General features: G+C 43.2%; 1 protein-coding gene across 4 annotated transcripts in view; it reads right to left on the reverse strand.

The window, feature by feature from the left end:
• The window catches only part of HMG20A (high mobility group 20A), a 74663-nt gene that overhangs the window by 11884 nt on the left and 39106 nt on the right, over positions 1–23673 (reverse strand). For all 4 annotated transcript variants that reach the window (XM_036735541.1, XM_036735542.1, XM_036735539.1 and 1 more), the window contains exons 2-6: positions 11533–11625; positions 9263–9410; positions 6400–6612; positions 4841–4973; positions 4075–4106 (exon numbers count right to left, since the gene is read on the reverse strand). In XM_036735541.1, the coding sequence (XP_036591436.1) occupies positions 4075–4106; positions 4841–4973; positions 6400–6612; positions 9263–9410; positions 11533–11621 (615 nt within the window). In that variant the 5' untranslated portion in view covers positions 11622–11625. The remainder of the gene's footprint in view (positions 1–4074; positions 4107–4840; positions 4974–6399; positions 6613–9262; positions 9411–11532; positions 11626–23673) is intronic.

Raw genomic sequence — 23673 nt, forward strand, 5'->3', positions numbered from 1 at the left:
TGCCATATGGAGATTCATTAAGAGGCTAGGGATGTTGGGAGATATGATAGCTGACTTCCAGAATTTGAAGGATTATCAGATAGAAAGATCAGACACCTTCTGCCTGGCTCAGGGGGTCAAAACTAGCAGCAACCACAAGTCACACAGAAGGGTAAGATACTAGCTCAATATAAGAAAAAAAATTCCTAAATATTAGGGCTGTCTTAGAAGATTACAAGTGGACTTCAAGAGAAGCCAGATTGACTAATTACTGATTGGAAATTCTGTAGAGGGACAGGAGTTCATGTATGGATTAGACTAGATCTCTGCCCTTCCAACTCTGAGCGTCTATGACACAATCAAACTCTCAGCATTCCAACTGTTTTAGGCCTGGTGCTAAGAGTGACCATCAAAACAGACCATGTGGCTGGCGATGGAGGTTCACCAAGAATTTCTGGTTCCTGCACAGCTTCTCTGGAGAGGCCGTGATTAGGACAAAACCTATACAGAGACTTAAGTATTTTTGATGCTGAAATTTCCAGGAAAGCAAAGAACAAGCAGGGAAGTTTAACAGAGAAAAAATTGATAGTTAAGTATGTAAAAAGACCAAAAAAGTAGAGAGAAATAAGCAATTACAAAATTATTCTCTGTTAACACTAAAGGTTGCCAGCATTATTAAATTTAGGTTTAAAATATGGGACACAGAAAGTGTCCAAGTAAAAATAAAATTCATAGCAGTTCATCATGTAGTATTAGAATGCTAGAGTGCCATATATAATTGTATTTATGTGGAATTCATAGGATGAATAAAGTGGTAATAGCTACTAGACGTTAAAATCCTCATAATACACATAGAGGAATTTTCTTTTTTATTAAGAACAGACTTGGGAATTTGAATAATTTTTCCGTATTTTCTTTTAAAGGTCAATGATACAGAACTGGGTTTGAGAAATACAACTTTATGATAAGTAAACCACTGCTCTTAAGAACAGTTTACCTTCACTTAAAAAAAAACAACCTGAAACAGTAATTACATCAGCAAATTCATACTGGCCAAACACACACTACTATTTCAAGTCAAACTTGTGCACACACATATTTTCCCATATAAAAAACCTGTGCTCCGCTTCTGCAGAGACTTCAAATAGCCAAAAAAAGTACAAGGCTGGGAGTCAGGGAATCTTGCAGTTGGAAGAGCCCTCACAACTCATTCAGGCTAACTCGCAAATATTCCAAAGGACTAGATGTGTGAAAGACTCAAGATTGTCTCTGGATTCAAAGAGAAGAGATGGAACCTGTGATTTTATTGGTATAGGGAACTCCCTGGTGGAGAAAGCTCCTCTACTGACGCAGGCTGGCACCTTCTCTATAGATGTCTCAGGGAGTTGTCCAGAACACTGAGATGAAGACACTTGCTCACGTCTTCTTGATTTTGAGTCACACCAATAGTATTATTAAGTACCTACTACTGTGCTAAGCACCAGGCACGTGAAGAAAGGCAAAACACAGTCCCTGCTCTCAAGGAGCTCCACCTCGTGGGGCAGACAACACACAAATGTGTGCAAACAACACAGACAGGCTAAACTGGAGACGGTCTCCGAGGGGAGGCACTAACATGAAGGAGGACTGGGGAAGGCTGCTTTCAGAATGCAGGGTGTTAGCAGAGACCGGAAGGCAGGGGGAGACCTCCCAGGAGGTAGTTATGAGGAGGGAGAGCATTGGAGGCATGAGAGACAGGTAATGAAAAGACATTGGACTGGGAGAGAGCTTTTCATGAAGGAACAGTCAGCAGGTCAGCGTCACTGGATTGTAGAGTACATGGAAGGCAATAAAGCATAAGAAAGCTAAAAGGTTAGGAATGGGCCAGGTGATACAAAGCTTTAAAAGCCAGAGAAGATTTTTTTTCTCTTGATTCTGGAGGGGACAGGGAGCCACTGGAGTGTCCTGAACAGACCTCTGATAGCTGAGTGCAGTGGACTGAGATGAGGCAAGGAAGCCACGCAAGTGTGAAGTGATGAAGGCATTTGTTCACCAAGGTGAAGGCAGTGTCAGAAAAGAAGGGGGCACAGAGGGGAGATGTGAAAGAGGCAGACTTATCAGGCCAGCTCTTTATCCGCTAAGCCACATTGTTCTGGTGGGGTTAAAAAAGTTAAATGTTTAACTTTTTGCCCCAATTTCTCCACCTTAAAAATGCTGTCACTAACTGACCATCCCCTTTTCGTTGGGCTGCAGCCAACCTTTAATCCTGTTCCTTATCCTCTGTCTTTGTTCCTACTGGCCCCCACACTCTCTTTCCTGTACCTGTTCCCCACTCTACCTCAGGCCCCACTCCACAAAGCTTCCCTTCTACACATGAGGTAATGTATCCCAACTTACATCTCTTTACAGGAAGGAAGGAAATAAGTATCTCTTAGAGCTTTGTGCTACTCCTATCCATTTGTAATTTAACTTGTGTTAGAATTATTTGAGGCACCCTCACCTCTCCTCTACTTGTTAATGAATAAATTCTGAGAGTAGGAATAGTATTAGCTCATTTGTCTGTGCCACCCCACAGGCTTACTTAGCACAATGCCTTCCTTCCATGTGTGACTGCTTAATTGTGAGTTCACCAATATGAGGAAATTCCCATCACTAACACAGATCAAAATTTAGCTGTAACTTGGTAGATAAATCCTGGGAAGTTGACTGAGGTGAAGACAGAGGTTAACTAAGGTGCCTGGGGTCACACAACTAGTAAGGGTCAGAGGCAGGATTTGAACTCGAGTTCTTCTCACTCTACCCCAACACCTCTATCCATCATAGCACCCTGACATGTTGCATAAAGGAGACATTTAATAAACGTTTACTGAATGGAATTAAGCCAATGAATTAAGTAGTCGGATATTATTTATTCAACTGAGGAGACATGCCCCATTTCTCTTGGGTTGTCTGCCCCAGAAAGGCCTTACACAAAACACAGCTAACACCAGCAAGCTTAATGACATGGTAAAACATCTGCAGAAGCTAGCACATATGCAAACACTGTGCCAATATAACGGCTAAGGACAGTAATCGCTCACTTCAGAAGCTCTAGAACTCGATCTCAGAAGGGGCAAAATGATTCCAAATATTGCAGGATGGCAGACAAACGTGAGAGGGCTGATGCACACAGGCTGGAGTCCCACCAAGACTATCACAGGTTCCCCACATGTAGGTAATAAAGCCATGAGTAAAGGGTCATAATGTGACTGCCAGGGGTCCTCCCAATGTTTTTACTTTAAAAAATGAATCCTCAGACTCAAAAATGTTGGGAACCATCAGGCTAGATGAGCTCTAAGTTCCTTCCAGCTGTTTCCATTCATTTATTTTGTGATTTCTCAAAATTTCCTTCTAATTCCTTCTAATTCTAATTCCTCAAGGATTTTTCCCCATACTCAATCTTTTATGTTTCTTATTCATATACTCTAATCTAGGAGTCCCCAACATTTTTTTTTAATTAGAGACTGGATGTTTTCTTCTGTTTTACCATCTAAAAGACCTTTATAAGCATTAGCTTCAAGTAGCAAATGATGAAAAATGAAGGCAAGGAGCTTCTAGCATGGAGGGGACATGCCAGCAGCCTCTAATAGTTTCCCACTCTCTCTGTCACTTTTGAATGAGGGACTGATCCCCTTGTAGGCAAGATGAAGGAACGTGGCTGTAGTTTTCTGTCTCGTGAAGGACCAGACAGGAGCCGTAATTAGCTCAACCCATCCAAGTCAAGATGTAGGGTATGAATGAGCCTTTCATTTGTCTCCCCTCCCTCCCCCTCTCACCTACTCTATTTTTACCTACCTTTAAGCCCCAAATCACTGTTTTCCCCCCACAGGAATAAGTTGGGCCCTGGGAACACTTGTCCTCACAAGTCTCTGCTGAGCCCCACAGAATGCCATGTCTTGGAGTCATCTGCATTTGTATCTTATTTCCCTACAAGCCCCTAGGCATCTGCACAGTACTTTGGACACAACAGGCCCTTAGTGCATGTTTTTTGAATGAATTTATCTTAGGGGAAAAACCCTTACCATGCTCCAAAGACACAATTGTGGCAAAATGTTTGACAGACAGAGACCTATTTACCTCATGATCATGAGCAGCCTGCCGAGCTCCTTCTGAAAATAAGAGAACATTCAGTTGAAGTAGAAAATCCAAATGCAAAACTATGCCAGGGGACAAGTCCCATGTGCGCCCTCACAAATCCCACAGGTCACTCCTTTGGTCTGGATTAGTCAGCCCACCACCACCAGGGAAGCATGGCCTACAGGTCGGGCAGCCACTAGGCACGGCAGGGAAATGACAAGAGGAAGAGCAAATACCCCTGAGAAGACCCTTCTGAGGGAAGGGAATGGAAAAACATGGAGATAAGTATCACACCAATTACAGTAGTAAGTGATACTGATATAGTCAACACCCTTTACAGACAAGTCTGGGGACAGGTGATCTTGACTTACGGATGGGGAGGCTGGGTCTCTGTGATGTTAAGAGCTAGTGACCAAACCCAAGAACTTGGAGGTTGAGGCTACATGCCTGCATATTCTCCCCTGGCCCTACCCATAATGTAGGTCTGCTGGCCTGGCAGTGGGGGGTCAGAGGGGCTTGAGTATTTGAGAACTGGAGAGGATGGAGGAAGGACAGGGGTTTCCCTAGGGCCAAAAAAATAGTCAGCAGCTTCCTTCCACTACATTTAAGATAAACACGTGGGAGGCAGAGCAGGGAGATGGCCTCCAAACAGTTAAATTGTCTGGGGTGGGGTGCGGTGGGTGGGGTAGTGGTGGTGGCGCAGCCTGAAGTCTCTGGGCCCAGCCAGGACACACACAAACGACAAGAACGGACAAGGCCTCCGCACCCTGCCTGTGAGATTTGCCCTTCTGCCGGTCCTGAGCTTTCCTACTAAAGACTTTGTAGGCCTCCGTCTTCTGATACTGCTCCAGCTCCTTCATGTAACGCTCCTTGTCTCGGTCTGCTTCGTCCAGGTAACGCTACAAAGGGAAAATTCATTTATTTCTGAGGCGGCTTGGTCATGAAAAATACCCATGCACAAGAGGCATGGCTAGGCAGTAAAGGAAAAAGAGAACTTGGAATATTGAGAGCAGAGCTGCAGTAAACTAGCCTCTAGATGTTCGTATAAACAGACAGGGGCTCTGGCTTTCAGGCTACTTTCAGTCTTAACTGCATGGATTCAGGAAAAGTTTCATACAAAATTAAGAACCTAATGCGTGTATAGTTTCTTTAGGTCTGGCAGGCTGAGGTCCACATGGGGCATGAATGACGTAAAGGTGACACCTGGCTGCTCACTGGGGGACAAATAGAAAATTGTTTTGTTTATGTATCATCAATTCATTCTGAGAGGATGACCTCATGCCATTTGGTTTTCTAAGGACCACAGAAGTGGAGCAATGAATATAGAAGAAGCAGTGAAACAAAAGATGATCTCACTCTTAGGACGCCTAAATAAACCACTTGATTCTGTCTCCATTTACACATTTTTTGCCTTTGTCCTATTAATTATTTACACAAAGACTACTGATTTACTGCATCATTTGGGTCAACTGCCTTCTTCCTTTCATCCAACAAACTGCAGTTATTTCTGAGGCAATTTCTGAGGTATTGTGGAAAGAATGATGTTGAGCTGGAGGCCCCTGGTGCCCATCTCAGCTCTGCTTTCTACTCGTAACCTTGGGAACATCACCTTTACCTCCCTAGGCCTCAGGCTCCTCATCTGTAAAATGGGAGATGAACTAAAATCCCTTCCATGTCTAAAACCCCGTGAAATAACAGCCATTCTCGATCAATCCTGTGCAAACCCGAAAGACCAGTTATGAGACAATTCCCCACTTCTATCTGCTACAGCAAATAAAGCAGGCAACATGTAACACCTTTGAATCCATTTCACAATTCCAAAAACTGCTGCTATTGGTGAAAAATGGCATTTTAGCTTCCATGGCATCTGTTCCATCTGAACTCAGTAATGCAACTAAGAAGAAAAACTCAAAGTGTGTTTGCAGCTTCAAAACTGTTTCCCAAGCTGGTTTAAAGAAAAGGCCTTACAGACCTATTTTTGGGAACTTTCCTCCAATAATCCTGTCTCCCCAAAAGCATCCTTCCAATCCTGTGCCACTGCTATGTTTCTTTACTCCTCCCTTAACCTCACTCCAGACAGACAACTGACTTGGATTGGCCTCGGCAAGGCAGAGACACCAGTGTGAGGTACTCAGCATTCTGGGAGCGGGGTTAGTGCTTGCCCCAAAGGCATAGTGAACATGCACAGCAGGGATCGGATGGGTCCCCGAGACCCGTCACAGCAGCAGAAACCAGCCTGTAGCCTCCCTCTTAAAAGACAAAGAGTTACTTCTCTTTAAGTAATAATCAAAACCAAGGGAAGCATCAGGAATTTGAATTGCTAACCTGCTTCTCCTCAGGAGGCAGTTTACTCCATTCATTACCCAGCATCCTCGTGATTTCTGGAAAGGGGACCTCGGGCCGCTTTGCTCGGAGTTGTTCTCGACGTTCATTCATGAACCGCACATAGCCTGTGAGGGGGGATTTGGGAGCATTGCTGTCACGAAGTGGCTTCTTCCTCTTTCTTCCTTTGGACCAACCTCCTCTTTTATTTCTTTGCTAAAAAATAAAAAAGGGAGAGGATATGAACTTTGATTCAAAGAACACAGGCTATTTTTTCTGTCAAAACAAAACCCTAGATATTTACAACTCTCCACATCTGTCACAGGTACAGAGGATGCAGGCTTTTCAGAATCTTTTCCATCACAGGGCTTTGTAGGTATCACCCTGCAAACCAGTCTCACTTTTGAGGGTTATTTGAGTGTCAATCCCTATTCACTGAAACCAGTATTGTGGTGCTGAATGCCATGATCCTTCAAGTTTAGGCCTCTGACCTAAATTTCTGTAATTCAGAATATACATAGGGTGATTTGCCACAGGAACCCAAGCCGCTGCCCAGAATAGCCCCATGAGCCATTAGAATGCACAAGGTAGGAGAGGCTACTGAATTCAGAGGAGGAAGGGAAATTAGAAGTAGACAGATACGGCAACTATCTAAACTAGAGAGGTGATTTTTTCCTAAACCTCTTTAGAGATAAGTTTACTCTCCATATAATCGGCCGTAACAGCAGCATTCTTCTAGGCCCCTAGTATCATAGATTTTAATTATATACCTGAACATCTAATCTTTAGCTGAATTTCACTAAGTACAAGGACAGCCAAAGCAAAGAGTTCTAGAGGTCAATGGTTTGTTCTTTTAACATTTTCTTAAGTATACTTACGTTGAGTTTTAGATATATTTCAGGAGATTATTGATTTGTCCTAAGAGGTCTGACAAACACAGAGAATCCAGTAATGATCCCTGGATCCCAGAAGCAGATGAGGTGACCTTGAAGGTCACCCACTGGAAATGGCTTCTCTTAATGATGAATAAACTGGGGCCAGAGAGAGTAAGTAACTTGCTCCAGGCCAAACAAGCCAGGAGTAAGTGACAAACCAGGGTTCAGCCCTTGGCCGTGAGACTCCCAGCTTCTTTCTTGATCCCTCCTGTCTGGCCTTTGCTATAGAACAGAAGGCACACCAAGGCCTGTGATTGTGATTCTGCTCATCTTACACACTCCCCGTGTAGGGAAAAAGATTCTGGAGTTAACAACATGCTACAGACTCACAGATCCTTAATCACAGGCACAAATGCAAAGAGCAGAGATGTGAAGTTACTGCAGCCAAGGCACACCTTGCCTATGAGTGGGCAGAATGAACTGCATCACTGTAGTGCCAGCAAGGGCATGCCCTGGCCTGCCTTAACAAGGAGAAACATTTACTATAACCTCATGAGGTGCCAAAATGATGAGCAAAAGCCAATATCGTCAGTTATTCTTTTGAGGCTTTTAAAGGTATAAAACTATAGAGCTGATCAGAAAATAAAGGAAGAGCGGCCAAACAATGGCAACAGTATTATATACTTCTTTGGGAATAAGTGGCTTGCCTTCATGCCAATCAAATAACACATATGTTTTATCCTTCATTTTTGAAAAGGACCAATGACATTACTTGACTTGTGCATGAACTGGATTTAAGTGAGAGTTGCACAAAGTCATCAGCCTCATTCTCTCTTCTAGAAATTGTAAGATAGAAGTCAAGATGCCTGGCAATGGCCTGGGATGCAGTGGATGACCTTGGCATCATTTAGGTCTGACCCAGCTCGGAGTGTTCCATAGCACCTGCTTCAGCCGCCTTCACCCGCCCATTTGACCCCAGGACGTCTTCACTTGCTTGAGGTAGACATCCCCCCAACTCAACAACAGGTTTGAGGCCTGTCAGTTTCCCTCAACCTAGTTTAGGCTGCGTGCTGACATGGCTTTAGATGGGTGTGGCAGCTGCACATGCTACGGCTTCTTGGAGCCACAGGGAGAGTTGGGTAAGAGGCAAATGCCAAAGGTGGATAAGCAGTCCTGAAAAGGATTTGGCAAATTAACACCCGAGCTGCTAGTCCTCCTGAACACCCCATACACCCCATTTCTATTTTAGAGGGTAAATGACCATATGGAAAATTAAACACTTAGAAGCTGACTGATTCACTGATTAAGACACCAGAAGAGAATAAGTCACGGACTGACTCTTCCTTCATGGGCCTTACCATATAGTAGGAGAGAAGATACATATAGAGATAACCATAACATATGACACCTGCAGAGGGTTAAAACAAAGTGTTATGCAAGGCCTGAATAAAAAGTCATTAGCATCAAGAGGCATCAAGAAAAGCTCTGCATAAGGGGGTAGTGATTTAGACAGGCTTCAATAAGATAGGCAAGAATTCAATAAACCTCTGTCTGTTAGAAGCTGGGTATTCTGGGGGGAACAGAATATCTAAGTCTGGCTGGAATACAGAGCACATGTGCTACAGTAAAACTGAGATGAAGCTGCAGAAGCTCTGAATTCGAGGACAAGAAGTGGAAAGGCCAGCCAGGGGCCAGTGCAGAACTGTGAGCTAAAGGGATGCCATGGCTAGAATGATGCAGGGGACTCTTCTGGCAGGAAGAGGAAAATGGCAAGAAGACCAAAGTAACAGTCCAGGCAGGAAGAAACTAAAGCCTGTATAAGGGCAGTGGAAGAGGGAGTGTGAGGTGGGAAAGCTGTCCTTGAGACGGACTAGAGCTGAGCTGGAGAATCTGCCCAGAGAGCTCCAATGGCCCTGGTATGTGTCCCTTGTTTATTAACTCTTGAGAGAGCCATGGGAGGGGGAAACTCTGGCCCCGTTATGTTGGCTCACCTCATCCTCATGCCGTTGCTCACTATTTTCTACTGTATTTGACGATTCATTCTGGAGCAGCTGGACCTGGGAGAGATCTTCCACAAAATCTGCTGTGTTTGTGGATGGAGTGGCTCCACTGGCGTATGTCACCTCTGGATGGGCTAACCTAAGGGGGAGGAACATGCACAAAACTTTAGCCATCAGAAGAAACAAGGACTGATTTCCTGGAGGCATGTGCATACAATAAAATCATGCACCACCAGTCAAAACACATCGCCAAGCCTTTATGGTTACCTGATAACTAAGTGGACAAATGATTTGGCCAATTGATGCCTTTCATACAGGGTGAGGAAGGCAGTCAAAAATACTGTTTCCCTCTCAATGAAGACAGGTCAAAATTTGAAGAAGGATTTTCAAGAAGCCTGTCAACTGAGAAAAACAGACTTTGCCCCAAAACCCTTCTACTTCAAAGGAGTCCCCAGGGTGAATTCTTCTCTTAATGCTATGGCTTTTCTCATGTGACAGAGGCCTCTAAACTACTTGGCTTAACTTAAAATCCAAGCTTTGCATGTGTCACTCATAGGAAAGACACTGCTCCAGAACAGAGACACAGTGAAAGTAGTAGCTGCAGAGGGAGGGAAAGGGCTAAGGAGATTCAGGAAAACACTCTCTTAGGAAACTTCTCAAGCTAACCTGATTTCTAGTTTTATTTCAATGGCAAGACCCTAATCATTTATGACCAGAATTATCCTCATTTGTCTACTCTATTCTGCTGCCAAAGCAGTGGGGGTGGGGGTGCGGTATGCCTTTCCCGCTGCCTTACAGGTGGCAGCCAGCACCCTCCTCTGACATTTCCAATACCAACAGGGAGGGAGGGATGAAGGGAGGGTGATGGTTACACAGTTCCTGGGAAAAGGCTTATTTTTTAGTGCTGATAATGGTGGTGTTTTAAAACTGAACCAATGGCTCACTAAGAGTCTAAAGCACATCATAGCTGACCAAAAGCTAACATGATCTCAGGCAACATTAAGAAAAACTGAGTGTCCAGGACAAAGGATGGGAGTTCTGCTGTATGTTTCTGGTGGGGTGGAGTGGGGGGGGGGTCACAAGGGGAGGGAGACAATGACTTCTAAGCTTCATCTCTACTACAGCAGTTGGAATGTGGTCATCGTCCCAATGCTAAGGAAGTCACAATAATTTTATTTGGGGATTCTGGACCATCTCAAATCTGTTAATAAATACATTTACTCTTTGGCAAATACATTATTCTGGGGGATAGCGATTACCTAAGAATAGGATCAGACCTGTGATTTCACTGGTAGAGAGAACTCCCAGATGAGAAAACTACCTTTACCAATGCAGGTCAGCACTTTTTATACAATACAGAGTCTTAGAAAGTTCCCTAGGGCCCTGAGAGATTTTAACTGACTTTTTAAGGGCCACATACCCAGAACATGTCAGAGCCAGGACCTGAATTCTCCTGGCTCCAAATCCACCTATCCACTACACCCTAACAACACTCCCTCGACAAGCAAAATACAAATTTTCAATGAAAGCAACAGCTCACCTAATGTTAATTCTTTACTATATAAATTCCTCTAAATCATACATATTTTGTCAGAAATTCCTAAAGCAGGGAAACTGAGACTACAGAAGTCTGCTAAAGCTATTGAGTTTTTTTGTAAGAAGGTTACAGATTTGTAACTTGGGCAGATAGTCTTTTATAACTACATACCTAGGGGGGCAAAGTTTGTTTTATAATCTGTGAGAATATGGGCATTATAGTCCATTTCTTTTTCAGGACTAATGCTAAGGTAGTTATTTCTTTAATGGGCATTATTCCTTTGACAGATATTTCTTAAGTGGGTACTGCACGTGCATGCTAAAAACAAAAAGAAAAAAGCAGCAACTAGAATACCAGCTTTTATTTATTTATTCTTTTTTTGGAGGGGGGAAGGCAGGGCAACTGAGGTTAAGTGACTTGCCCAAGGTCACACAGCTGAGGCCGAATTTGAACTCAGGTCCTCCTGACTCCAGAGCCGGTGCTCTACTCACTGTGCCACCTAGCTGCCCCAATACCAACTTTTATATATCTCTTTCTGGGAGGTTGTGTTTTGTAAACCATAGCAAGATACAGATTAAAGAGAAGTTTATAACGGATCTCAACAGTATTGCAGAACACGAGCACACGAAACGTCCATCCTGGTGCCAGGGAGCTTGGCCTGCTTGGCAGGCATTTCCAAGATCTATCAGAAGCTGAGGCAGAGGGGCCCAAAGCAGCTACTTACCCAGCTGCAGCCATATCGCTACTCTCCTTAGAGCCATCATCATCTGCAAACAGTGGGGGGAGGGCTGAGCTGCTCATCAGGTTTTCCATCTCTCTGAAAGGAAGGGAAGGCAAAAAATTAATGGTTTAATGAATTTCAGCAAATCATTCCCATGTAAGAACTTTCCTTAATGTTACCACACTAGCAGAGCAGCACCACTCTTAAATATTTGGTTTTGTGACTTGGATTTATCATATCAAACCTTAGCACTAAAGGACTTTCTTGAAGCCTGTTCCTATCAGTTGACCAGGCCAAAACAGCTAAGAGACTTTAACATTTGGGGCATAATATGAGAAAACATACTTATCCACCCAAAAGAGCTTTAGAGGTATTCCTGCTGCAGAAACTGTGGTACAAAGTGACTGGTAAGCACCATGACCCTGAGCAGGTCACTAAACCCTCATTGGGTCTTACTTTTCCACTTCTGGAATCTAGACAATAATATTGACCTAATTCACAGGGGTCCAGTGAGGATTAAAGAGAAAGTGCTTTATAAACACTGAGCTCTTCAGATGACAAGCACTTGGAGTATTATATAAATGAAAGGCATTGTTATTGTAGCATTATCCAGCTCTTAGTCTAACCCAAAGGCCCAGATGATTCATCTTTAGCTTAAAAGGTGATAAACTGAGCCCTCCTAAGGAAATGCTGAAAGGGAAGTGGGGGAGGAAGGGCAGATTGATGTGGTTATGAGTCAAAGAAACCACATTTCCAGGTCAGAAATGCCTGCCTCCCCACTCCCCTGTATGCCAGTAGAGACATCATCCACTGAGGTACAGGAAATAAATAAGCTTAATTGAAAAAATAATTATAAAAAAAAATCGCAAGATCCTTTAGGCAATAGAAACCAAAAGAATAAAAGATCAACACCACAAACTGAGTCATTTTGTCAAGTGTACCTCTCAGAGATATTTCCTTTTCCTTTTTAAGGCTCACCACTAAGGGCTTCACCCTAAGTAGCTAAAAGTGGAAGCCTCCCACCTAGCACAAAATGTGATCTTCAAACCAATTGCTAGAGATGACCCTAAGCTTCAGACACTTGAGCAGAATGCAAAGCACTTAGGGAAAAAGGACTTCAATCAACCAGGAGAAATATTAAAAAAAATAGAGAATCATAAATAAATCCTGAATCTTCGCTTTGCGGGCTTTCCCCAGTTAGAGCATGTTGCTAAGGAGACGATCTCTTAGGGTGGTAATTAAAAGTGAATACTCATATCAGCCATGGCAGAACAAGGACTCACTCAACTGGTGACAATTTTAGAAATAATTCACAGGTGGTGATGCTGTGACTGGACTTTCTCAAGATGTGATTTCAAAATAGTAATGCTGATCGTCTATAGTCTACATTTTCCCTTTTAGTTTGGGGGCTTCCAGTCCAAATGGTGAAATGTTTAACCTGACACCACATTTCAGTGTGTATTTGAACAACTCAATTACAGCAAGTGAAGTATAGGAGACAGGAGGGAAGAATTTCCATTGCCCTCCAAGACACTATTGAACTACCTTCTCCCCACGATAAGAAATTCATTTAAGGTTGGAGGGGAGAGGTTCAATCCGAAAATGGCATGTCCAAGTCCCAAAGCCAGAGGTCCTGGAGATGCGATATGTCTTCACATCAAATCCTGAACCGAACCCTCAACGTGAAAGTTGCAGTAATAAGTGTGCCTGCACTGTCACAGATATTCTGGAATGGTCTGTGCATGGAGGGGGCCAGTACACTTTCTGTTCTTACCAAATAAACCCTACATTTTGTTACCTTCATCAGTTGTGTTTCCTCATTTCACATAAAAGGAAATTTGGGTGAATGAGATGTAACAGTCTAACACTGTGTACCTCCATCCAGTATCACCATATATTCTGGTTCTCCCCAAAGGGAACAGATGCTTGTCTCTCTGTAAGAAGCTAGGATTCACTTGTCAGGCTTCTTTCTGAAAGTCTTCCAGGAAGGTCAACAACCCTTCTAGAACTTCAGGCTTGTCAATTTGGCTACTCTTGGCACTCCCACACTCAGCCCAAAGGGAAAATTTACTATCTGTTGGTGGGCAAATGAAGTGTTTTTCCTTCTATGCTGCACAGCATGACCCTCTCTCTGCACTTGGTTCCCAAATGAACTCTCTCCACATCTGTTCCCAGTCATAGGCCTTTGTGCCTTCATTCATTTCTGAAATGTCGGGAGACAGCTGGACAAGAACCTTAACAACATATAAACAAATCATATAAACAAAGGAAGTTCAGAGAACACACATTTCTTTCTTACTTTTAAGTTTGTTTTACTTAACTCATATGGTTTAGAGTATTTTCTCTCATCAGTGAACAGCTGGGTCCCTCTGAACTGAGCACTAAAAAAAAAAAACTGGGCTGATGGGGGCAAGTGAGTTAGACCAATATTGGGGGGTGGACAGAGGGGGCAGAAGGAGGAAAGGATAAAGTCTAAAGGTCTCTAAACAAGTCAAATCATTTGAAAAATTATGATTTTCAACAGATTGAACGAGAATATGCAAGGCTCAGCATTAGGGGTGAGCAACTAGCATCAAGACTACCAAACCACTTCCTGCAATCAGTCTCGTGTGGTATCTATGCCTGACAATATCCCAGACCTCAAGGTCATATTGAGTTTGAAATACCAGTGTATGGCATTTCAGAAATGTAAAGAATGATGTTCTGGAAAGGGAGACACTAAGAATGTACACAAATGTTGAAAGGCAGGTACAATGAATGAAAACTATGTTGTTTCTTCCTTACGGGTGAAAAAGAACACTAGGGCTCAAAGGACCCGGGAGTGAATCCTAACTTGGAATGATACTATGTGACCTCTGGCAAGTCCTTCCCCCTATTTGGGCCTCAGTTAGTAAAAGGAGAGATATGAACTCCAGAGCAAAGGGCTAAATGTAATTCGTGGCTTTTTTTTTGAATTTATCATTTTTATTTAATATTTTAGTTTTCAACATGGATTTCCACAAGATTTTGAGTTACAAATTTTCTCCCCATTTCTACCCTCCCCCCCATTCCAAGATGGCATATATCCTGATTGCCTCATTCCCCAGTCAGCCCTCCCTTCTTTCACCCCACTCCCCCACCCCAACCCCTTTCCCCTTACTTTCTTGTAGGGCAGGATAGATTTCTATGCCCCATTCCCTATATATCTTGTTTCCCAGCTGTGTGCAAAAAGCCTTTTTTTTTTTTTAAAGCACCTGCTTTTAAAACTTTTAAAACTTTGAGTTCCAAATTCTCTCCCCTCTTCCCTTCCCACCCACCCTCCCTAGGAAAGCAGGCAATTCAACATATGCCACACATGTATCGTTAGGCAAAACACTTCCACCATGCTCATGTTGTGAAAGGCTAACTATATTTCCTTACATCCTATCCTTCCCACTTTATTCAATTTTGTCCTTTAACCCTGTCCCTTTTCAAAAGTGTTTGCTTTTGATTACATCCTCCCCCTTTCTGCCTTCCCTTCTATCATCCCCCTCTTTTTTAAATCCCCTTCTCCTTCCTTTCCTGTGGAGTAAAATACCCAATTGAGTGTGCATGTTATTCCCTTCTCAAGTTGAATCCGATGAGAGTAAGATTCACTCATTCCACCTCACCTGGCCCCTCCTCCCTTCCAACAGAACTGCTTTTTCTTGCCACTTTTATGTGAAGTAATTTACCCTATCCTATCTCTCCCTTTTTTCTTCTCTCAATATATTCCTCTCTCACCCCTTAAATTTATTTCATTTTTTAAGATATCATCCCTTCATATTCAACTCACCCTGTGCCCTCTGTCTATATTCCCTTCAACTCCCCTAATACTGAGAAAGGTCTCATGAATTACATACATAATCTTTCCATGTAGGAATGTAAACATAACAGTTCAACTTTAATAAGTCCCTTATGATTTCTCTTTCTTGTTTACCTTTTCATGCTTCTCTTGATTCTTGTATTTGGAAGTCAAATTTTCTATTCAGTTCTGCTCTTTTCATTGAGAAAGCTTGAAAGTCCTCTATTTTATTGAAAATCCGTATTTTGCCTTGGAGCATTATACTCAGTTTTGCTGGGTAGGTGATTCTTGGTTTTAATCCTAGTTCCTTTGACCTCCAGAATATCATATTCCAAGCCCTTCTATCCCTTAATGTAGAAGCTGCTAGATCTTGTATTATCCTGATTGTGTTTCCACAATATTAAATTGTTTCTTTCTGGCTGCTTGCAGTATTTTCTCCTTGACCTGGAAACTCTGGAATTTGGCAACAATACTCCCGGGAGTTTTCTTTTTGGGATCTTTTTCAAGAGGGGATTGGTGGATTCTTCCCATTTCTATTTTACCCTCTAGCTCTAGAATATCAGAGCAGTTTTCCTTGATAATTTCTTGAAAGATGATGTCTAGGCTCTTTTTTTGATCATGGCTTTCAGGTAGTCCAATACTTTTACAATTCTCTCTCCGGGATCTGTTCTCCAGGTCAGTGTTTTTTCCAATGAGTTATTTCACATTGTCTTCCATGTTTTCATTCCTTTGGTTCTGTTTTATAATATCTTGATTTCTCATAAAGTCACTAGCTTCCACTTGCTCCAATCTAATTTTTAAGGTGGTATTTTCTTCAGTGGTCTTTTGGACCTCCTTTTCCATTTGGTTAATTCTGCCTTTCAAGGCATTCTTTTCCTCATTGGCTTTTTGGAGCTCTTTTGACATTTGGGTTAGTCTAGTCTTTAAGGTGTTATTTTCTTCAGTATTTTTTTGGGCCTCCTTTACCAAGTCGTTGACTTGTTTTTCATGGTTTTCTTGCATCACTCTCATTTCTCTTCCCAATTTTTCCTCTACTTCTCTTATTTGCTTTTCCAAGTCCTTTTTGAGCTCTTCCATGGCCTGAGACCAATTCATATTTTTCTTGGAGGCTTTTGATGTAGGCTCTTTAACTTTGTTGACTTCTTCTGGCTGTATGTTTAGATCTTCTTTGTCACCAAAAAAGGAATCTAGAGTTTGAGTTTGAGTCTGCAACTGGGGCTGAGTTTGTTTTTGCTGCCTGTTCATTTTCCTAGCCAACTACTTGACCCTTGAGCTTTTTGTCAGGATATGACTGCTTGTAGAGTACTGAGTACTTTGTCCCAAGCTTTAGGGTCCAAGCACTGCTGTTTTCAGAGCTACTTCTACTCCACAGTCACCACAGGCTCTGTCCCCGCAGCGCTCCCCCCCTCCCCCAAGAACTGCCAACCAGGACCGAAATTCAGATCCAGGCAGGACACAGCAAGAGAATCTGCCTTTGTGTCCACAAAGTGCTCCTTGCACTCCCATTCCGATCTGCTGATAGATTCCTCCCACTGTGTGAGCCACGGACTCAGGAAGCAGCTGACACTGTAGCTCTGGAGGCAGCCTCAGGAGCTTCCTGTTGCTGCCACCGCCACATCTGCACCACCTCTGCCACCCCCAGGGCTGGTGGCTGGACCACTCTGAACTCAATCCCGCACTTTCCCTCTAACTTGCTCTTTGGCGTCTGTGGGTTGAAATGTATGGTAACTGCCACAGCTCACTGATTCATGGCCCCAAGGCCTGTTCCAGCGGGCTGACTCCGGATCTGGTCTGCCCTGGTTCGGCCCCTGCTGAGCTGCGCTCTGCTTCCAGCACCGTGCAATAGACCCTTCCCGGCAATTATCCAGGCTGTCCTGGACTGGAGACCTGTTTCCCTCTGCTATTTCATGGGTTCCACAGCTCTAGAATTTGTTCAGAGCCATTTTTTACAGGTGTTTGGAGGGATTTGGGGGAGAGCTTTAGCAAGTCCCTGCTTGCCATCTTGGTTCCCTAAATGTAATTCAACATAGATAAATGTCAAATCATACTCTTGGGTACAAGATAAACTTCACAAGTACAAGATAGGAAAAGCATGGGTGAGCAGCTGGTGTTCTGAAAAAGATTTGAGGGCTTTTACTACATTGCAAGGTCAATGAGAGTCAGCAGCATGCAAGGGCAAACCAAGAAGGTGAATGCAATCATGGGCTGCCCAAGAGAAGCTGAGCTTCCAAGAATTGAGAGCAGATGATCCCACTATGTGCTGCCCTCCTTAGACCTCAGGTGGAGTACTGTGTTCAGTTCTAGAATCCACATAGGCAGGACAGTGTCCAGAGGATGAGGATGGTGAAGGACCTCAAATAGTCCATGTCATATGAGACTCTGATGAAAGAAGGGAGTATGTTTAGCTTGGAGAACAGAAAAGCTAAGGAGAACATGTTGATCATCCAAGCATGTGATATGGGGGTAAGACTTGTTTTGTTTCATTCCAGAAGGTGTAATATCAATTGAGTTGTGACTTTCTTACTGTTTTAAAATGATTAATTGTTTTTGAGTCTTACTAGGTGCTAAACCCCAGGCCCAAACCCCAATTAGGTGCTAAACCTATGTGGGTGTGATTTGGTAACCAAGGTGGGGCCCCAGGTGAGGCTAACGAGGGGAGGGCCTAGTTTACACATGAGTTTGAGTGACATGTTTGGGACATCAGAGGCTTTTAGACCACGTGGGTTTAAGTCGCCTCTTTGTGACGATTCTAGGTCACATGGGTGAGTCACTGTGACGATTCTAGGTCATGTGGGTGAGTCGCATGTGTGACTCACCCTTGACCCTGAAAAAGATATAAAACCAGGGGTCGGCTTTCTCTTTTCCGGAGCTCTTACCCACAGCTGTAGTGGCGTGCAAGACTCTGGGCCGGCCCTTGTTATGAGCTCCCGGGCTGAAATCAGATGTTGGTAACTATGAATTATATTTGGTCTGTCTGTTGATGTTTGTAATTTGTTTGTATTTTGCTCTGAAGTTCAGGGTGCTAGCTTTTTCCCCTGAACTAAGTGAATGGTATTTGTATGCTGAATTAAAGTAAGCTCGTTAACCCCTTAATGTTGTTTTCCTTACTAAACTAAAGCAGATCAAAAGAACCCGGGCTTTTGCAGCGTGCTGGTAGCATGCTTGTTGTTGGGCTTGTGTTGGTCTTTCACCCCCACAACAACTGCTAGCCAGATTGTTGAAACAGAAGGCAACCCCCTTGAGCAATGGGGCAGAAGTTGAAGAGAGGCCAATTTAGGTCTGATGTCCTAACAATCAGAGCTGTCCAAAAGTGGCACAGCAGCTGCTGGAGGAAGCATGGAAGATTCTCTCTGCTTGGGAGAAAAGGACACAGTTTCTTCTTCAGGAGGAGGCTGGCTGACATCTTTTCACACATGGCATAATAGGGTTTCCTTTCTTGCATGGGCTGGATCAGAAGGGTGCTGAGGTGCCATCCAACACTCACATTCTGGAGAAAGTTTCCTTCCAGCTCTAAATTCCAAGATTCTATGAGCTCTCCAAGTGAGGGAGACAGAATGGTAGCTCTTCCCACTACAACGATTGGCCGAAATTGGCTTTTAAACATTCGTTTTCCTTTGGGCTTCTGTGGTCACACTTCACCGGCAATTATTTCACTAAGTTGCTATTTAGGCGGCAACAGATACTTGTAGAAGTTCTTCAAAGTTTTTGCTTGAAGTAGCAGATTAAGACACATCTTCTGCATAAAGAAGACCCTTCACTTTATTTGACATGAATCTGAAAGGGGTTCTAAGAGATCATCTAGTCCAACTCAATTTACAAATGAGGACTCTGAGCCAAGCGCAAAGTGGTCTAAAGTTCCACAGCACATCTGAGAGTGAAACTCCCATTGTTTTCTGCATTGGTCCCAAAGCAGACGAACTTCTACTGAGAGTTCATTTTAAAATACCTTTTCCAGAAATAAATTTGGTAGCCTTGTGGTCTGATCTTTTTTTTATATTTAAGATTTTTTTTTGTTTTTAGTTCATAACACTCAGTTCCACATAATTTTGAGTTCCAGATTTTCTTCCCCCCCTCCCTCCTCCCCAAGATGGCATGGAATCCGATATATCTTCTACACATAACTTCACATTGAACTTATTTACACAATAGTCAAGTTGTAAAGAAGAATTATGACCAATGGAACGAATCATGAGAAAGAACAACCCCCCCCCCTAAAAAAAAACCCAAAGGAGAAAAAAAAAACAAAGGAAAAAAAAAGGAGAGCATACAGTATGCCTCAATCTGCATTCAGACTCCATAGTTCTTTCTCTGGATGTAGATAGCTCTCTCCATCATGAGTCCTTTGGAATTATCTTTGTACCTTGTATTGCTGAGAAGAGCGAAGTCTATCAGGGTTAGTCATCACAGAATCCATGTATCTGTGGTTGTGTATAATGTTCTCCTGGTACTGCTCAACTCACTCAGCATTTTATCATGTAGGTTTTTTCCAGGTTATTATGAAGTTCCTATCTTCCCCATTTCTTATAGCACAATAGTATTCCATTACATTCATATACCACAACTTGTTCAGCCATTTCCCAGTTGATGGGCATCCCCTTGATTTCCAATTCTTTGCTACTACAAAGAGCTGCTATAAATATTTTTGTATACATATGGGTCCCACTTGTGTGATCTCTTTGGGATACAACCCTAGAAGTGGTATTGCTGGGTCAAAGGGTATGAACATTTTTATAGCCCTTTGGACATAGTTCCAAATTGCACTCCAGAATGGCTGGATCTGTGATCTTTTTTTTTTTTTTGAAGTACCAGAATGCAGAAACAAAAGGCAGAAGGTACCACATGCACCACTAGCCTACAAGGCCATGCACTGTGCTAGATGAACCTTGTGAGAAATCCCAGGCTGCTGCACTGAGCACAGGCCAACAGAAAGAATAGGCCATGAACTTGGCAGTCCAGTTTTTTCATCCAATAGAGGTTCTGAAGGCTGACAGTAACCCTTAGGACACTTCTCCTTTCTTAATGCATTCACTGCTTGGCTCATATTCTCCCCCATGTACTCTTGCCCCTTTATACAAGGGGGCTTCAACATAAATAAATGTAAATATTCCCAAATACCACCAACTCTGCAGTTTCTCAAACTATTCAACTCCCATGCTCTTGAACTTCATCTCAGGTGCACGGGGGGGGGGGGGGGCACTTACACCCTTGATCTTGACATGGCAAGTATTTCATTTTTATGAACATCAACTCTGAAACTCCTTTATCTGATCATAATCTATCAATGCACACAATGTGTTACAGCTTTCAAAGCAGATGGTCACTGTCTCACCTGATCCTAAATCAATTCTTCATCTTTATCCTGATCTCTTATTACTCCAGCTCAGCATTTTCTCTGGTCATCATCCTTGCTCAGGCTACCAGGCTGTGTTGGTAACCAAAAATGGGCTCCTTAGCACTTAGTCAACAAGTGCCCTTGACTAGTTTGGCTTTTTCCCCTGAACTGAATGCTGTTTGTATGTTGGACTGGAGTAAGCTTGTCGGCCCCTTCACCTTGCTTCCCTTGCTTAAGCTGATGGAAAGAACCTGTGCTTTCCCTGGCATACCTTACACCCCCGTAGAAGCCGGATGGTTAAAAACAGCTTCCATTGGAGCCAGAGGCTGCCACAGCCACAGCCACAGGCGAAGCTGAAGCAGGAGCTGCCGGTAGCAGAGCTGACCTACGTGAGGAAGCTGAACAAGGACTTGAGGCCAGTGGGTAATCTTTTTACCCTAGAGGGGAAGCATGCATATGAATTTGCTTTACACCATCATGCTTCTCTGTGGCCTCCTGGTTATTACTCTTGTGAGGCGGACTTATTGGGCCTGGAAGCTTTTGATCAATATGTCAAAATGGGGATGCTGATGCATGGGTTGGTTACTGTGGAGCCTAAATATATGCTTTGATTCTTCTGCCTCCTACTTTGAGAGTTTCTTATATCCGGCGGTTCTGAACCTTTCAGACATATATATGATCCTCTTTGAAATTATAAACTCTGCCCTCCTAATACACAGGCTCTGGACCTGGAGTCAAGAAGACCCAAGTTCAAATCTGAACGTAGACACTTCCTAGCAAGTCACTTTACTTCTGTTTCCCTCAGTGACTTCATCTGTAAAATGGGGGAAATAGTAGCATCTACCTCTCAGTGTTGTTGTGAAGATCAAATGAGCCAATGATTATAAAGTGCTGAGAGTGCCTAGGCCACATGTGGCCTCTAAGTCACAGGTTCCCCACCCCTGGCCTAGCACATGGTGTCATACAAATGTTAGCAATTCTTATTATTAGTGAACCAGGCTCTTCTCTTGAGTCTCTCGCTCCCCTGGCCTACCACCTGTCTCCTCTGCACCCACTCATGTGCTAGAGGATGAAGCTGGAGGAAGCCATGCAACCACACCGACTGTATCCACGACACATTTCTGATCTAATCTCAACTGGGCCATCGCTGAAGCCAGGCAATCCTCTCAGTCCTTTACTGATTTTCTATTCCACAGAGACTTTTCCAAACCTCTCCTCTCAAGCCTCCTACACCATCCCTACACCTAAGGACCTTGTCTCATACTTTAGAAAACTGAGGCCACTCAATGTGAGCTTTTTCTTCTCCCCTTATTTTCATCTCATCCCCTCCTCGCATCATTCTTCTTTACTCCAGTTGCTGATGAAGAGGTGATTTTTCTCTTCAACCCTTCCCATGTAGACTTTACTCTTTCTCCTGACTTCTCCAGCATATTGCCCCAACAATCGTTCTTCTTTTCCACAATCTTCTATCTCTACTTCTATGAGATTCCCCACTACCTCCCAAATTTGCCCATTATTAAAAATAAACCCTCCTTCCCTCCTCCTATCGCTAACGCTTCTCTTACAGCTTTCCCTTCCTTCTGAGCCAGACTCCTTATAAAAGCTGTCTACATGCCTCTTTACACCTTCTGCAACCTGGCTTCTTAACTCATCCCTCAACTAAAAGTGCTCTCTCCAAAGACCTTTTCTCCTTGGCCTCTCTGAAGTATCTGATCCTGCTGCCCACCCTTTTGCTCCTGGATATCCTCTTTTCTCTGGGTTTCTATGACACTTTTCTCTTGGTTCTCCCCCTACCAGTCTAAGCACTGCTCACTGCCCTGGGATGAATCAGCATTTATGTCATGTCCATTCATTAGGTGGTTACTGGTTCAAGGCCCTATCTCTCATCATTACAATATAAGCTCATTATGGGGGGGGGCCCTTCATTTTTTTTTTGTACTTGTATAGTACCTGGCACACAGCAGCTGATTATTAAACGTTTGACTTTATTAGCTCCCACAGATTCAATGAACATCTCTATACAGATAATTTCCCAGACATACATATTCCTCCCTATTGCTCTCCAGAGCTCTGGTTCTCTATCACCAACTGTCTAGGGGATGTTTCAAAGGGAATGTTCTCAATTCACCATGCTCAAAACAGAACCCATTATCTAATCACAAATGTACTCCTCCTTCCAGCCTCTCTGTTATGTTGAAGAGCAAGCCTTTCCTCCCAGTCACTGATTTCACAACCTTATCCACATCCTGCACTCTTCATATTCACTCAACCTATCAATTCAGTTGCCAAATCTTGTCATTTTTCCTCCAAAATCTCTCTCACACAGAATCTCTCCCCACAATCCACCCAAATGGATTTTATAACAAAAAAATGCCATCTAGGAAGATTACTGAGAAATCTATACATTCAGCTCTAATCTTTCTCCTCCTGAATTCCAGTCCAGCCTGTGAGACATATCAACGTGGATGTCCTATCAGCAATTCGAGTACAACATGCTGGCAAAGTAATCTTACTAAAGTCAGCAATGGTTCAACTATTTACCACTCCCTTGCTCAAAAATTTTCAGTGGGTTCCTATAGCCTCTACAATAAAATAAAAACTTTTCAGCCTGGAATTTAAAGTCACTGACAATCTGGCTCCCTTCTAGACTTAATCGACATTCCATCTCCTGCCCTTCACCTTTGTATACAGCTGTCCCTCTATGTCTGGAACATGAGCCTTCCTGATCACTTCCTCTCAGAATTCCCCAGCTTTCTTCAGGCTGCCCTTTCTATGCCACACCTCTCCTGACCACCTATACTTCCCCTACCCTCAATGCATACCAGTTGTTAAGATTTCTTCCTCCTGAAATTATCTTGTACTTACCTGTCTACCTGCTATAATACCTGGTAGGAAGTAAGCTCTCCAGGGCAGAGACCATTCTATTTTTTTGTATTCCTAATCCTAGCACTTCATTCACATGATGTTTTACACAAAGGAGGCACTTAACGTTGTCTGAATTTAATGATAT

Source organism: Trichosurus vulpecula, chromosome 8 (genome assembly GCF_011100635.1).
Source record: "Trichosurus vulpecula isolate mTriVul1 chromosome 8, mTriVul1.pri, whole genome shotgun sequence".
NCBI lineage: Eukaryota > Metazoa > Chordata > Mammalia > Diprotodontia > Phalangeridae > Trichosurus > Trichosurus vulpecula.